General features: G+C 37.2%; 1 protein-coding gene, 1 long non-coding RNA gene and 1 other non-coding gene across 4 annotated transcripts in view; 2 read left to right on the top strand and 1 right to left on the bottom strand.

Annotated features, from left to right (window-relative positions):
* The first annotated feature begins 2,248 nt into the window (after nt 1–2,248).
* On the top strand, nt 2,249–4,653 carry LOC114579482. Its single transcript, XR_003700487.1, has 2 exons — nt 2,249–3,240; nt 3,324–4,653. It is a non-coding gene; the product is annotated as an uncharacterized LOC114579482 (long non-coding RNA).
* On the top strand, nt 2,473–2,554 carry LOC114579484. The gene has a single exon (XR_003700509.1). It is a non-coding gene; the product is annotated as a small nucleolar RNA SNORD34 (small nucleolar RNA).
* Nucleotides 4,654–6,663: 2,010 nt separating the features above from the next.
* The window catches only part of LOC110101862 (serine/threonine-protein kinase AtPK2/AtPK19), a 9,795-nt gene continuing 1,444 nt past the window's right edge, over nt 6,664–15,014 (bottom strand). The window contains exons 2-7 of one of the 2 annotated variants that reach the window (XM_020829939.2): nt 10,556–11,476; nt 9,022–9,104; nt 8,784–8,904; nt 8,393–8,566; nt 8,167–8,274; nt 6,664–7,157 (exon numbers count right to left, since the gene is read on the bottom strand). In XM_020829939.2, the coding sequence (XP_020685598.1) occupies nt 6,834–7,157; nt 8,167–8,274; nt 8,393–8,566; nt 8,784–8,904; nt 9,022–9,104; nt 10,556–11,197 (1,452 nt within the window). In that variant the 5' untranslated portion in view covers nt 11,198–11,476 and the 3' untranslated portion in view covers nt 6,664–6,833. The remainder of the gene's footprint in view (nt 7,158–8,166; nt 8,275–8,392; nt 8,567–8,783; nt 8,905–9,021; nt 9,105–10,555; nt 11,477–15,014) is intronic. The other variant, XM_028694199.1, reaches the window with a different exon arrangement.

Genomic DNA, 15,014 nt, shown 5'->3' with positions numbered 1-15,014 from the left:
CATAACAATGATGTGTTGAATATATTCATAGGCCTCTCAAGCCTTTGCGATTTCAGGGCCATGGTATTCATGCACTATCTTTTTCTTGGGATCCATGGATTCAAGGAAGCTCTATTTGGATACATTTGCTAATGAGTTCAGATTGCCTGCCAATCTGTCCAATGCCATAATATTCAATTTTGTGGTTAACGGGAAGTGTGATATCTTCTGAATTGTTGGCCCTATATTATGAGGGAAAATTTTTCTGCTGTTGTTATCTCATCTAAGCAATGCGAGAATGTTCTTTGAATGAATTTTTGCAACACCTATTTTTCAAAATTTCTTACATGCTTGATATCAATGTATCACTTCGATCTCCTTGTATAGACATATTTGGTATAAGAATTATGCCCTGTGGTTATGGATAGATTATTACGTTCGTAGTCTATATATAATGAATTGTTTGATTTTGTGACTGTGAACAGTAAAAGCGCAGTTGTGCAGCTATTGTTTCCTCTTGAGCTTTTATTGTTCACAGTCACAAAACCGAATGATTATCTGTGTATGGACTCTGCACCTAATAATCTCTCGTAGTTCTAGGTTTTCTCAGGGTTGGCCATGATAGAGGGTTTAAGAATAGCATATGCTCTAATCTATAGTAACATTTTGATGAATCCTTGTTGTCCATTCTAATTTGTGATTATGCATTTCCTCTCATCTTTTCTGTTATGCCCGAATATTTAGCAAATGTTTGATTACATTTTAGAAATCAATAGAGCTTTTAGAAATGAAAAAAAAAAAAGCTTGTTACATATCCATCTATTGTTGCATTTACTATTTTTGAAAAGAAAAAAAAAAATGATAGGAGATTTGAGAATTCTACCACTGCCTTCTCCTCAGCCTTTTGTTGCATCAAAATGGCTATTTTTCTCAAAATTTCAAGCTTGAAGAATTACTGCGCTATAAAGGATATATTTCAATGATCTTTTGTTCAATTTTTTTGAAATATGATGACATGCTTCGGCTGCATGCCACTCAACAATACTTTCTTTATTAGACAATCACCTCTGATTAGGGGTGTCAATTTTTGACACGACCCAAAACACGATCCAAATCTGACCTAAAAAAATTCGGGTTCGGGTCAACCCGAATCCGAAACGGGTTGAATTCGGGTTGAACAAAATCAACTAAAAGCAACGTTGACAACCCAAGTAGCTAAGGAAACCGGATCACTAAATGGGCCGACCAAAATCAAACTAATAGGCCGGATGAAACTTTTGGACCCGGTCCATTAACCTCCAACTCTCTATATATAAAATCAGACGCTACGTCCGTAAACCCTAGAGATCGCGTCTTCTTCAGTGAGGCGGTGATTTTGCGTCTTCATTTTAGTCTTCTATACCCCTCTAACTTCTGAAAGCTAGTCATTTTGATCTTCCTTACTAAGATTTTACTGCATATTTTTGTTTTTTAACAGGCCATAACTCATTGTCTTCCTCGTTCTTTTCATTTTATTCAGTCGAACATTGTTTACTGTGTTTGTGATGATTCGTATGCTTGTATGTTGTTTGAGTTTCTAAGGTGTGTGACTGTTTGATTTGACTATGGAGCTTGCATTGCTATGGTAGTTCTGTATAGTTTTGGGGTTTGTTGGGCGATCCGTTCTCTCAGTTTTTTCACTCATTAGGCTTGTGATATATAAGAATGAAACGACTCTTTTAACAAAACAAGTTTCCGAGCAATTTATGGTTATGCTTTTTAATCTTTACTACGTTTTGTTCTTTGGGCTCAACTTCAATAGAAATTTATCTCTCTTGCTTGATTGGAGTGCTTTTGATGATTATTGAGATGGCGATTTGAAATTAGATAGTAATTAATGATAGTTCTAATAATTGTAATAAATAATTTAAGGTATTTTAGTAGTTAATGTGTAGATAATGAATCATAGAGAGTACTTGCAATTTAATATGTATTTCACATTACGGAGCATTGGGGATAAATGAACAATTTGGCCTCTTGTATTATGATTCTTCTCCATTTTCTTAGTTTTTCAATTTTTGGAGTTGACATCTTGAATTGTCTTGGATCTTCTTTCCTGATATTTTTTTGACAAACTACAGCAAAGCCATGTCAATTTGTGCTCTTCATTTTCTCAATCTTTTAATTTCTTGAGTTCTTATCTCAACCAGAGCACAAATTGATATGATTTTTTTTTTTCGTGAGAATTGCTAAAATACAGTGAAGGAGACACCGACAATTATATAAATTAGAAGATTGAGGAGGTAGAGAATGAGATTTACTAGAGAAGTGGTAGATGTCTCCTACTCTCTAATGGAGAATTTATAGAATTACAAGCACTTTTTAACACTCATTTACTATTTGTTAGTCACTAATGCAACTAATAAATCTATTAAACTTATCAGAACTAGCCTTAACTTTGAACCCTTTTGCCCTTTTTCGTTATGTTCTTGTTTTCCCCTTGTAATTCAAATATGGCCTGTGATGAGGAAGTGATATATTGCCTACATTGTTTGATTATTTTCCATGAGAACAACAATACATCTCTCTGAGGCCAGCATACAAGACTTTTATGCTTTTTCACAAGTTGAAGAAAGTTGGGTTTGTTTGCCAAATTTCCATATATGTTTGAACATCTGTTTCTTTTATATGCTTCTTTTAGGCCCTGGCTTTGGAAGTGCAAAAATTTAGGTGTTTTGAGTTTATTAAAATCTCGATGATGAATGATCTTTTCTTCTTGGGAGTGCTCCTACCTTCTTAACCTTTAGGGGCAGAACCATCCTCTTTTCTTCTTGGGAGTGTCCCACCTTCTTAACCTAGGGTTTTCTGTGAACACTAGTCACCTTGGTTTCCCAAGCTTCTTCCTTGATCGGGGTACTCTCCTCTCTGCCTCTCTCCTCTTCCCTATCCTCCAGCTCTCCTCCTTTTCATGGCTACTAATTTGCTTGTAGATTTTTCGCATCTATCCAACCTCAATCCTAACTCTTTTGTTAATAATCCATCCACTTCATCCCTCTCTGGTCCTCTTTCTTCTCTGTATTGGAAAGGGTTGCTTACTAATCTTAATCCCTAGAGTTCCTCTCTCCAACATTCCTCCTCAGGACAAGGTTCTTCATTTATTTGAAGATGAAATCCCTAATGGCTCGAAGGAGTGGGGGTTCTCCCTTGTTGGATATGATATAGGAAGATGACCTTATTACTAGGCGAATTTATCAGTCAAGAAAAGAACTTGGATGGTAAAAGGTACTTTTTCTTACTCTCCTTAAATGAAGGCTTTTTTCATTTTAAGCTTTTAGCTTCTGAAGACTATGAAATGGCCTGGATAGGAGGCCCTTAGTTTTTCGCAGGAAAACTTTTCATTCTCCAAAAATGATCTCCCTTATTTAGATAAGACGAAAGAAATTTACCTTCATTCTCTAATGAATCAAAATCCACGATGTGTCTTTTAGTTTGCCCTTGCTGTTGATTGCATTTGCATTTGCTGTATTATAGCATTTGCCCTTGCTGTTGATTCCCTTTCAACCCATGAACTTGTTTAACTTTGGCCGTGGTATGTGCTCAGGTTCAAAATAATGCCTCATCGGATGATATATTTGTTTTTGTTGCTGGAAAAAGAATTAGTTTACGGGTCCAATATGATTGGAAGCTGACTCCCTGCACAGGTTGTGTTTCTTTGGTGCATCCCACAAATTCTCATTTTATTCTGATGGAAAGTATGCTTTCTGGATGGTATAAGCATAAATATGCCCTCATCCTCCCAAAGCCTCTAAATAGTGGAAATATATATATGCTCCATTGCTCATAAAATTAGAAACAATATTACCTTCCAGATTCACTCCAATAGTTCTCTTTCTCTGTTATGAGATCCCTTATCTGAGCTTTCAGATCTTGCTGGTCTGAGAGATTTGCACTCTTTGCACGTCAACAACATTATCACCCAAATGGCTGGATTATTCCTTCATGTTTCTGGTTTTCCTTGTGATATTTCAACTAGTGCATCGTATCTTCTTCTTCTACCTGGAGATTTGTATTTTTTGGACATTCTGAGTACGTAATTAGGCAGAGGCCTTTTAACCCTTATGGGGTCTTTTTGGTTGCTATTTTGCTTTTCTAAATAGGTTCTGTTGAGTTTTGCTTTTTAACCAACTCAGTCTCATATTATAGATCATTGTTGTGAGCTGTAATTTTGTTTTTATTTTCTTATAGCGAAAGAAGTTAGGCGTTGCCCTAATTCTTCTAGAAAAAAAACAACTTTTGTCTGAAAAAATGCTGTGATTTTGCAATGTAAATAAAATTTTTATTCAATTCAGAATTTCTTTGATAAAAATGAAAGATTTTTATTCTTAAAATTAATAAGATCAAAAATAAGATTCAAATAAGTCTGGTTTTTATAAACCGAACCATCAAAAATAAGAATGAAATTGATTAAGAAAAGAGCCTTTAAATCAAGATGTTGATAGCCCAATAAACCTTTTAAGAGAGGAGCCTTTAAATTAGTGTTCATAGACCAAGGGAAGGGTAGAGGATATCATGTCATCCTAATTTGGCAATTATTATCAGAAATGGGAAAAGCTGTACCATATGGTGCTTTTGCTGCAAATTCCAATTCACTTTTTTGAATGTAGTGTTAAAAAGGTATAATTTTTTTTTTTGAAATTGTTTGGATAAATATAAAATGAATGATTCTTTTTGGTTGGTCTGAAATAATAAATATAGAGTAACAATAAAAATTGAGAGCGATGGTGGTGGTGTTCGGAGGTAGATGGTGGTTGGAGGTTATGGAGATCAATAGTGATAGTGGCTAGTGGTAGGTGGTGGTTGATGACGGGGGAGGTTGGCAGTGATGGTGGCTTGTGGTTGGGGCAGCAATAGTGATGGTGGTGGTGGGTGTAAGGGTGCCAATTTTGGGTCACGGGTCGGGTTTGGGTTGAACTCTGAATTGATTCGGGTTCAAACTGCTACCTGGGAAGGAAAATGAGTTAGAAATTCGAACCTGGACTCGACTCGGTGGGTTGTCGGGTTGACCCGACACGAGGTGGGCTCAGACTCGAACGCGGACTCAGATGCGGGCTTGGACTCGGACGAGGATGCGCGAGGAGAGTTGTGGCAGGTGCGTGGGGAGCAGCGTGGTAGCGTGCTGGCAGGGGGCAGGCAGCTTCATGAGAAGGGGTCGGGCAGGTACGCGGGTAGTCTGGCAGATGTTTTTAATGAGTTTTCGGGTTGACCCGGGTCAACCCGTCGAGTCAATCCGAACCCGACCCGTAACACTACCAGGTTTGAAAATGGGTTGGGTCAAACCCGAAATTTTTTAATCGAGTTTGTGTCGAGTTTTCATGTCGTGTCAAATATTGACACCTTTAGATGGGTGGTAATATTTGATGGTGGCCAGTAGGTGGCATGGGTGGATGGCGATCAAGATAGCTTGTTTGTGTTTAAAAAAATAGTTGAATTTAATTTACTTCAAAACCAATTAAAATAGTTTACATTTATTTTGCTCAATTTTTATATTCCAATAAATTTTTTTTTTAAATTAATACATTTTAAATAATTTTCATCACTTTGCATTCAAACCAAACAATCACTAAACTTAGAGGCTATCTTCCCATAGCATTCATGCTTCCCACAAACCATTTGAATTGCATTTTTTAAGCTCTGATTCTTGATTTAGAGGCTATGCCCTTAATTACCATAATAAAAAAGCAAAATATGGAATGTCAGTTCTAACAATTCTTTCAAACATAGACGTGCCATTAACCCGGGGATCCCAAAGCAGAGAAAAGCTCAAACCTTTATCAAATTTATATAAGACTTCATTTGAAATGATTTTTTTTATTATTTATTAAAAAGAAATTTTAATATAAAAATTAAAAATTTTCACTAATTTTTTTTAAATAATTAAAAAAATTCTTCCAAACTAAGTCTAAAACTCATCTTATAAACACATGGGATCCCGTACAACTATATAGAATTTTTTTTTTTTTTTGGGACATTTAGGCCATGTAAGTCAAACTCACACACTCAACGCATTACACATACACTCGAACCTTGGACCTCTTAGTTGGAAGCCTAAGCTCTCAACCAATAGGCCAAAAAGAGTTGTGTTATATAGAATCTTAAGAAGCATTAAACCACTCAGAAAAGAAGGCTTTACTCAGTAAGTAAACGCCAACCAACTTTCACTTTACAGCTCAAATTCAGAGCAAATTATTGGGTTTGGTCCAACATGTTCGGAGCCCAATAAAAATGCGCTACATCACCTCCCACTCGGTATTGAGCAATACAACCGAGTTCAATATTGCTCAGTACTCATTACTGCTCGATATTGTGAAGTATTGAACGCAAGCTGTGTCTGGTGTCCGAACCCAATAATCTCTCCAAATTCAGAGAAGAAGCTGATAATAATTCAGTAAACAACTCTCTTTGATATGTTGGTTGAAAATTTTGACTATCAAGTAAGAGGTCTTATTTTAATCTTTTATATGTGATGAATGTATGAGTTTGTTTTAATTAGTCTAAATATTTAAAAAAAAAAATCCAGTATCCTCTTCTCCCAAGTAAGAGAGAGAAATCCAAGAAATAATTTGAAGTTCTTAAAAATCTGAACTACAATAAGCATAAACAGACAAAGCAGGGAAACCTGGCAGAACAGTTTTGAATCACAAGTGATATTTGACAAACTTCCCATAAAAAATCATAAGGAAGAATAACCTCAAATCATTTACTATCATGACAAAAACATATAGTTCAAAAAGACATTAACCAAAATAAGAGCACATAACACAAAAATTAACGGTTAACAGTACCTTATAAACCTGTTGGGTTTAATACTGCATGGATCATTTAAATGGAGAAGAAGCCCTGTGCTGCAGAGGGCTTGGTTTCTGAAGAAAAACAGGAGGCCTGACGTATGTGAAACCAGTAAAGTTATAATCACCTGCTACTGGACTGGCAATGGGAGAATCAAGCACCGACATGCTGGTCCACTTTTCGTCGAAGTTGGCAATGCTCGATTTGTCTGAAACATTAGGCCTGAAGCTAGGTTGTATTTCTCTCGCATCAAGTTTCTTCCAGTTGATTGATTTGAACCACACGTGTTTCTTTATCTCATTGCTGCCATCAGCTCCACCGCCAAGCCGCTTGTTTGCTTCCTTTTGCAGCAGCTGTGAGTTTAGAAATAAGCAAAGAATTTGAGGTTGTGGATTTGAGATTACAGTGATTTTAATGCTAATTTGATAGGTTTTGTTGTTGGTATTAGTTTTATTAATAGTTTCTGATTGAGTGTTTGGTTAAAGATGAGTTTAACATGTTTGATTCCAATTTTATTTTGATTGATCTATGTTTGGAAGTCAAATTGTTCTATTTAGATAGATTTATGGGGCTTAAAACACGAGGCTATTTGGTTGGAATATTTTAAGGTGTAGAATAAATGAATGGGTTTTAGAAAATTTGGTGTTTGGTTGGATGAAAAGTAAATCCAAAGCAAAGTAAATACAGTGTATTCCATTCTAGTTCATTTTTGAGGTAAATTGTTCTCGTCCAATTTTGAGGGAAAACAGTTTATACTACCCCAAAGCTTGCTTGACCACTACCGACGGCCACTGCCTCCATCATCAACTTGCTGTCGATCGCCACCACCTGCCTCCAATGCCGAATACTCCGGGAACAACCAGTTTATACTTTACATTGCATTCACTTTACTTCAAACCAAACAAAAAAAGAAAAGTCACGCATTCTTTTTACACTCATTCAAACAACTCCAAAGCATTTCATTTATGGTACATTCCTTTTTCAAGAAATAAACAGCCCTAATATAAAGTATGGCTCATTAGGTTTCTTATATATAGGAAATATGCTTTAGAGAGTGAGATTCTAATTTTCCTTTTTTGTGTGTGTGAAAATCAAATATATCATATTTGAGAGAATTGAAGGTGTTTATATAAAGTTTTAAGTTTGCACTTCTAACGGATTAAGTGATAAAATTTGATAAATTTCTTGCTTGGAAGCTTGATTTTTTAAGTTCAAGCAACCAAACGGAACCTTGCATCCAAACAAATGGTGGAATCTATCAAATTTAATTATTTTTAAAACTTAATTTTTTATTTACAAGCAATCAAATGAGCCCTTGTAAACTCAAAGATTTAACTGAAACAATCAGAAAGGAAAACGTACCCCTTTTAATATAGAGTGGGCTTCACTGGATAAATAAGATGGCAGCTTTATCTTATCCTTCACTATCTTCTGCTGAATTTTATTCCGGTTCCCTCCAACAAATGGTGGCTGTAAATGAAATTAGCCATACTTAGATAACAGCACTTAAAAACATGCAATGAAATAATTTTTTTTTTATTATTGCACAATAAAATTAAAAACTCATCGGATTTGTAAGAAGAGATACCTTCCCAGTGAGCATTTCAAATAGGAGGATTCCAACGCTCCACCAGTCTGCAGCCTTATCATGACCTTTCCCAAGAATGATTTCTGGTGCCATGTATTCCACAGTTCCACACATGGAGTTTGATCTAGTATTCTCATCAAATTCCTTTGCCAGCCCAAAATCAGTCAGCATTACCTAAACAAAAACATTTGAAAATTTGGAATAATTAATTTAGGCTTCGTTTGGGACGGCTTTCTTTATGCTTCTTAAAGCAGTTTATAGTAAAAAAGAAAGTTGTTTTAAGAGGCAGAAAGAAAGACATCCCAAACGAAGCCTTAATTATTAAGTTGAGAGGATAGAAAGTTTTGACGCAAATTATTCCACGAGGGAAAGAAGAGAAGAGGGAATTTACATGACCATCAGCATCCAGAAGGATGTTCTCGGGTTTAAGATCTCTGTGCATTATTCCATTTGCATGAAGGTGGGAGACAGCAGAGACTATTTCAGCTGCATATATACGTGCTAGATCCTCTCTGAAATGAAAGGAAAACAGTGGACTATGGAAATGAGAATTTACAAAGATTTTTTGGAGTAAGGCAAATGATGAAGATGAAGATCATTCTAAAATAAAGCAGTCACAGAACAATAACCTGAATAAACCATGGTGATAGAGCTGAAAGAACAAGTGTCCCCCGTTTACAAAATCCAAGACCAGGTAGAGCCGATATTTTGTCTGCATAATCTCCCACATAAATCAACAACACCAATGCTTTCCAATTAATATATAAGAATATTCATTTCGCATGACTTAACGTCAATATATGTATATGCGACAAATTCAGTGTAAAACAGTAGCGAAATTTAAACCCATAAAACTGACAAACTTGCAACCTTGCTGGTCCACAGTTGATAACCATTGTTAACAAACATGGCTTTTTTTTCCAACCGCCAGAAAATTTTTAAGTTGGGAGTTTATTATAGTGTAGTAGAGGAATTAGGATCTAATAAAAAATTTGGCAAAAATTTTTTGAAGTCCTTACTGATCTGACTAGTAAACACGTGCTCATATAATCAGCAGTATAATGAATGGAACATGAATGCTTGATGTTTAAAGTGTGCTTGCGTCTAAAGTGCTTCCCCTGAATCATAACAAGGTGCTTGTTGATCTCATTTTCAAATCATACTGGTGATAGCCGTCTATTCTTCTTTAAATTGAATCGAGACGTGCTCAAATTAACCAAAAGCCATTTTGATCTCCATTAAATTAAGCTCAATCGAATCACGACGGACCAATTCGACTTCGACCGGTCTAAATTAACTCGAGTTAATTTAAGTTAAATAGATATTAATTAATTCAAATCGACACAATCGAATTCAATCTAAATTCAAATTGATAAAATTCGGTTAATTAATTCAGCCTTTCATCCCTCCACTCCTCTCAAATACAGCAAATTAATCTCAAATGGAGTTAATTTGTTGCAGTTGAGAAAGATTGGAGGGCTTAAATGGAATGGAAGGTTGAATTAATTAACCAAATTTCGTCAAATTTGAATTTAGATTGAATTCAATTGCATAGATTTGAATTAATCGATATCAATTTAACTTAAATTAACTCAAGAAGAGTTCATTTAGGAAATTTAGGCCAGCTGAAGCTGTCAAAGTCGATTTGGACTCGAGTCGAGTCAAATTGGTTCAATGTGGTCTGATTGAGCTTATTTGATTGTGATCAAATTAACTTTGGTTAATTTGATCTCGTCTTGATTCAATTTAAAGAAGAATCGATGACGATCATGTGTGCGATTTTTAAAACAATGTCAACATTGCTGATTTAAGTCAATAAGGCCATGATAAAACCACACCAAAAACAAAGTAGGTCAAGGAAAAATTAGTAGCAGCTATAAAATATGAAGCGCTTAAATGGCATATGCTATGCATGCTAAGTTGTCCATTGAAAACACAAAGATATATAGGCAGTGGTAAGCAATAAGGAGGGGAAACAATGGACTGGCTTCTAAAATTTCATCTTTAGGCAAAAGATCATTACACCATAAGAAATTGCTCTAATCTAAACATTGATATGAATAAATATGAATTTTGTTCGTATAGCTCCAAGTATCAAACAGAAGTCAATTCAAGGCATTGCAATATCAAAATATAACGAGGTAAATTGCTCAAGATCCATACCTGAAAGGAGTATCTAAGCTGAACCACAAATGGATGGTCAACTTTGGTCAATATGTCTCTCTCAGCTTTCATGTAATCAGCATGGTTCTTTTCCATTATCTTATCCTTTCTCATAACCTTCATTGCAAATATTTCTGAAGTGCCTTTTCTCTTCACCTGAAAAACTTTCCCAAAAGCTCCCTGCCCAACAACTTTTAAAACTTCAAAATCCTCAAGTCTCATGCTTGAAACCTCCTCAGTGGCATTATCATTCTTTTCAGGATCATTGATTGACTTCTCTTGATGAGCTGCATTCTCATCTAAGGAGCATTCCACAATCTCCAGAGAGCTCTCAGTCTCATGTAGGGTGAGCTTGGTGAACTGTGAAAACTGGGTAATACGAGGAGAAGGGCCAACCAGAGAGTGTGACCGGTTATGAATGACAAGTGGGGCAACACAAAATTTTCCATCTGCAGCTGATTGTGGAACAGAGTTTTCTGATGTTGACACATCAACATCAATTGAGGCATGGGACAAGGAAGGTCCAAAAACATCCGAAAAATCAAATTCCTCCTGATCAGCAGGAAGAGCATCAGGAGGATCCATGGGGAGAAGTACTTGTCTACTGGTCTTGTTTGGAAATGATATGCTACAGGAAACCATCAGCAGAAATGCTTTGCAGATGACAACCGGAACAAGAACCTAATGACAGTTATTAAGCCTTCTAAGGAAAGCCCCCACTACAAATGCCTAAGACAAAGGATGAAGATGGGTTCCTAACAGTGGCTTTGAACAAGAGGAAATTTACACAAACAATAGGAGCTCCCAGGAAGCCTGGGAGAAGGCCAACCAAAACTCCAGAGCTGTTCTTTCTTCCCGATGCACAGGAAACAGCAGAGGCCACTGTACGTTTGGAACTCATGAATATCACGTTGTCCCAAGCTGTTTAAATAATATAAAGGCAATGTTAGAAGCGATCCAATATAGAAAGAATAGTGCATTCGGATGAACATAGGAAGAAAGGCATGCAATACTACCACCCGTACATAATCAATTTACTCAACATCAATGTAACCTAATTTCGCCAATGAATAACTACTAATCTTTTTCTCTTTTTGCTCCCAGTCCACAAAATATATAGCAATATAAACCATTAATCACACACAGACGGTATAACATAAGCCCACTTCAGTTTTGGCTCATTGATCATCCACAACATGGTTATGAAAAAAAGGGAAACGAAAATTAAAAAAAAAAACTGCCACACTCACAAAAATCAAGTTTAAGGATGGCATACACAAACCACAAGGATGAACAAAACAGCACGCCCAAAACATATGGGTTGATATAAGATGAGCAAAAGAAAAGCATGTATTAGTTGCAATGAAAGATATAAAAGAATTAATTGGATGTCAACTAGTTTAGTTGGTAAAAATTCTGGTAGTTGTTTGCCAAAGCCCACGGATCAAATCCCGCATAAATCAAATTTGTACTTTAGCACTCAAACTCTTGCAAAATTTTTTCTCTCCAAAACATATATTAAGTTACAATATACTAAAGTTAACATCATCATCTGAAAGAGAGAAAAAAAAAAAACCTGCCCTAAATTATATATGAGGTTATAAGATGCTAAAAGTTCATATCACTAATCTAAACGAGGAAAAAATATACAAGGATGGGAAAAAAGAACAAACTTCTTAATACATAAGTAAATGCCAACAAGTAATTGCTAATCCTTTTTCTCTAAGTTAGTAATCCCCCAATTGTCTAAGTTTGCTAAATATGTGCAAGTAATTTTGGTTTTATTTTTGGGCAATTTCAATACTAATTCTTTTATTTTAAATCAAATGGAGAATTGATATAATTGATTTAAAATTAAAGATGTTTTTTTAACTAACTTATTGATTAATATATTAATTACATTTGTTTTTAAGTTACTTTTCTTTTGATTAATTAAAATATTAATAACAATTAATGTTTAGTTAATATATTCTTTTCTTTTAAGTTACATAATATATATTTATATATATTGAGTAAAGTGTACCCCACACAACAATTCCGGTTTCTATCCTATTGGTAAGCAGGAAAACCGAGTGGAGCTCTTGGTTTTTGTGAGAGAGGCTGAAATGGATTTTGCTAGAGGAGGAGAACTGTGTGGCTAGGGCATCATTTTATTTGCTTGTTATAAGGAGAAGTTAAAATCTAGTATATTAATAGTAATAAAAATATACTCTCATATTTTCTATATTAGATTTTAATTTTTTGAGTAATCGAGTCAATCGGTTATTCATGCTCTAGCTCGGTTCCTCCGTTAGATCCTTGTTCTTAGTATGTTTTATCTATAGGTTTGAATCGCAAGTTTAATCATTCTTTATATGTTATTTGGATAACGTTGTTGACAACAAGAAAGTTCTAATTCCTATTTATGCTTGTTAAGATTTGGAGATTTTCGATTTACTGTTTTTGTCAAAAGAACTGAATATATCTTGTAGTTCTATTGTATCATTTTCTTCACATATCACATTCTTTCCACAAGCTCATGTTAGACAAGTCATTCTTGTTATAATCTTGTTTTACTATTGTTCAATTATAGTAAATTGCAATCGATCTCAATTTTTCTATTGATATGTGAAGAAAGTGATACAATAGAACACCTAAAATCCCCAAATCTTAACAAGCACATAGCAATTAGATCTTTTTTCTTGTCAACAACCTTCTCCAAATAACATATAAAGAAGGATTCTACGATTCAAGACTATAGCTAACACATACTAAGAACAAGGATCTCATGGGATAACCAACCAAGAGCATGAATAACCAAGTAACTCAATCACTTAAAAAGCTGAAACCTAATATAGAAAACAAGATAAAATACCTTCTCTAATCTCTATTACCATTCATATACTAGATTTTAGGGGTGTCAATTTCGGGTCACGGTTCGGGTTGAACCCGGAACTGACCTGGGTTCAAACGGAACGACCCTAACCCGACCCGTGTATGTAAACAGGTCAGAAACTCGGACCCAGACCCGACCAATCGGGTTGGCGGGTTGACCCGACCTGATAAGGTTTGGCATATGGGGGCAGCGGGGCGGCGTGCATCCAACGCGCGGGATTGCCGGGGGCGGGCGGGCGCGGATGCGTGCAAGCGGGCGGCGGACCGTGTGGTTCGCGAGAACGCGCGCGAGCAGGCAACAGCGGGTTGTGCGAGTTGGCAACAGCGGGTCGTGCGAGCTGGCAGCAGCGGGCAGGTGGGGGCAGCTCAGGCAGCAGCGGGCAGTTCAATTTAAACGAGTTTTCAGGTTGACTCGGCAACCCGTCGGGTTAACCCAAACCCGACCCGTTTTTGCAAACGGGTCGGTTTTCCGGACCCGAACCCGACCCGGTTCGCGAGGACGCGCGGCGAGCAAGGCAAACAGCGGGTTGTGCGAGTTAGCAACAGCGGGCGTGCGAGCTGGCAGCAGCGGCCAGTGCTATGGGGGGCAGCATCAGGACAAGCGGCGGGTAGTTCAATTTAAACGAGTTTTCATGTTGACTCGAACCGTGGGGTAAACCAAACCCAACCCGTTTTTTCAAACGGGTAATTGGGAACCCGAACCCGACCCTTTGAAATCAGGTCAGGTCCAACCTCGAATTTTTTCGGGTGGTTCGAGTAAGTTTTTCGTGTCATGTCAAATATTGGCACCCCTACTAGATTTTATCTTCCCATTACAACAAGCAAAGAAGATAAAGCCCTAGCCACACAGTTCTCCTCCTCCAACCAAAACACTTTCGAATTTTCTCTCCAAAACCGAGAGCTCCACTCGGATTTCCTGCTTTTGAATAGGATAGAAATCGGAATGGTTGTGGGGACACTTACTAATATATATAAACATATATTATGTAACTAAAATAACATAAAAGAAAAGAATATATTAATTAAACATTAACTATTATTAATATTTTAATTAATTAAAAGAAAATAATGTAAAAACTAGGGGTGTTCAATTCGGGTCGAACGGGTGGGTTTCGACAAAAACCCGACTTGAGCCCGGATATAAACGGTCAACCGAACCCGACCGTTTAGCTAGTGGGTCAGAAAATTAAACATCGAACCCAGACCCGCACGGGTTTCCCGAGGTTGACCACCGACCCGCACGGGTTCCCGGGTTGACCCGACCCGATCGCCGGACTTTGTTTGATTCAAAAAACGGGGGCGAGACGGCGACTGTGAGGCGTTGTCAGTCGGGTGCGGAGAACTGCGGCAAGAGCACCAGTGCAGTGCAGGGAACTGCCACGCGCAGGTCTCCGGGACCCGTTGACGCCAGCCACGGTTTGCAGGGGCTTAGGCGGTGCGGACGGCTTGACATAGCTGTACGCTGGACGGCGGACGCAGCTGAGGCTGAGAGGACTTGACGCATCTGGGGCGGATGACCCTGACAGCAGGCGCGCGAGGACCGAGGAGTCGAGCTGATCGAGGACCTCGCGGCTCGAGGTCGTGT

Source organism: Dendrobium catenatum, unplaced genomic scaffold (genome assembly GCF_001605985.2).
Source record: "Dendrobium catenatum unplaced genomic scaffold, ASM160598v2 fragScaff_scaffold_414, whole genome shotgun sequence".
In the NCBI taxonomy this organism is placed as follows: Eukaryota; Viridiplantae; Streptophyta; class Magnoliopsida; order Asparagales; family Orchidaceae; genus Dendrobium; species Dendrobium catenatum.
The sequence above is the reverse complement of the archived record's forward strand: the minus strand, read 5'-3'. Positions and strand labels throughout refer to the sequence as shown.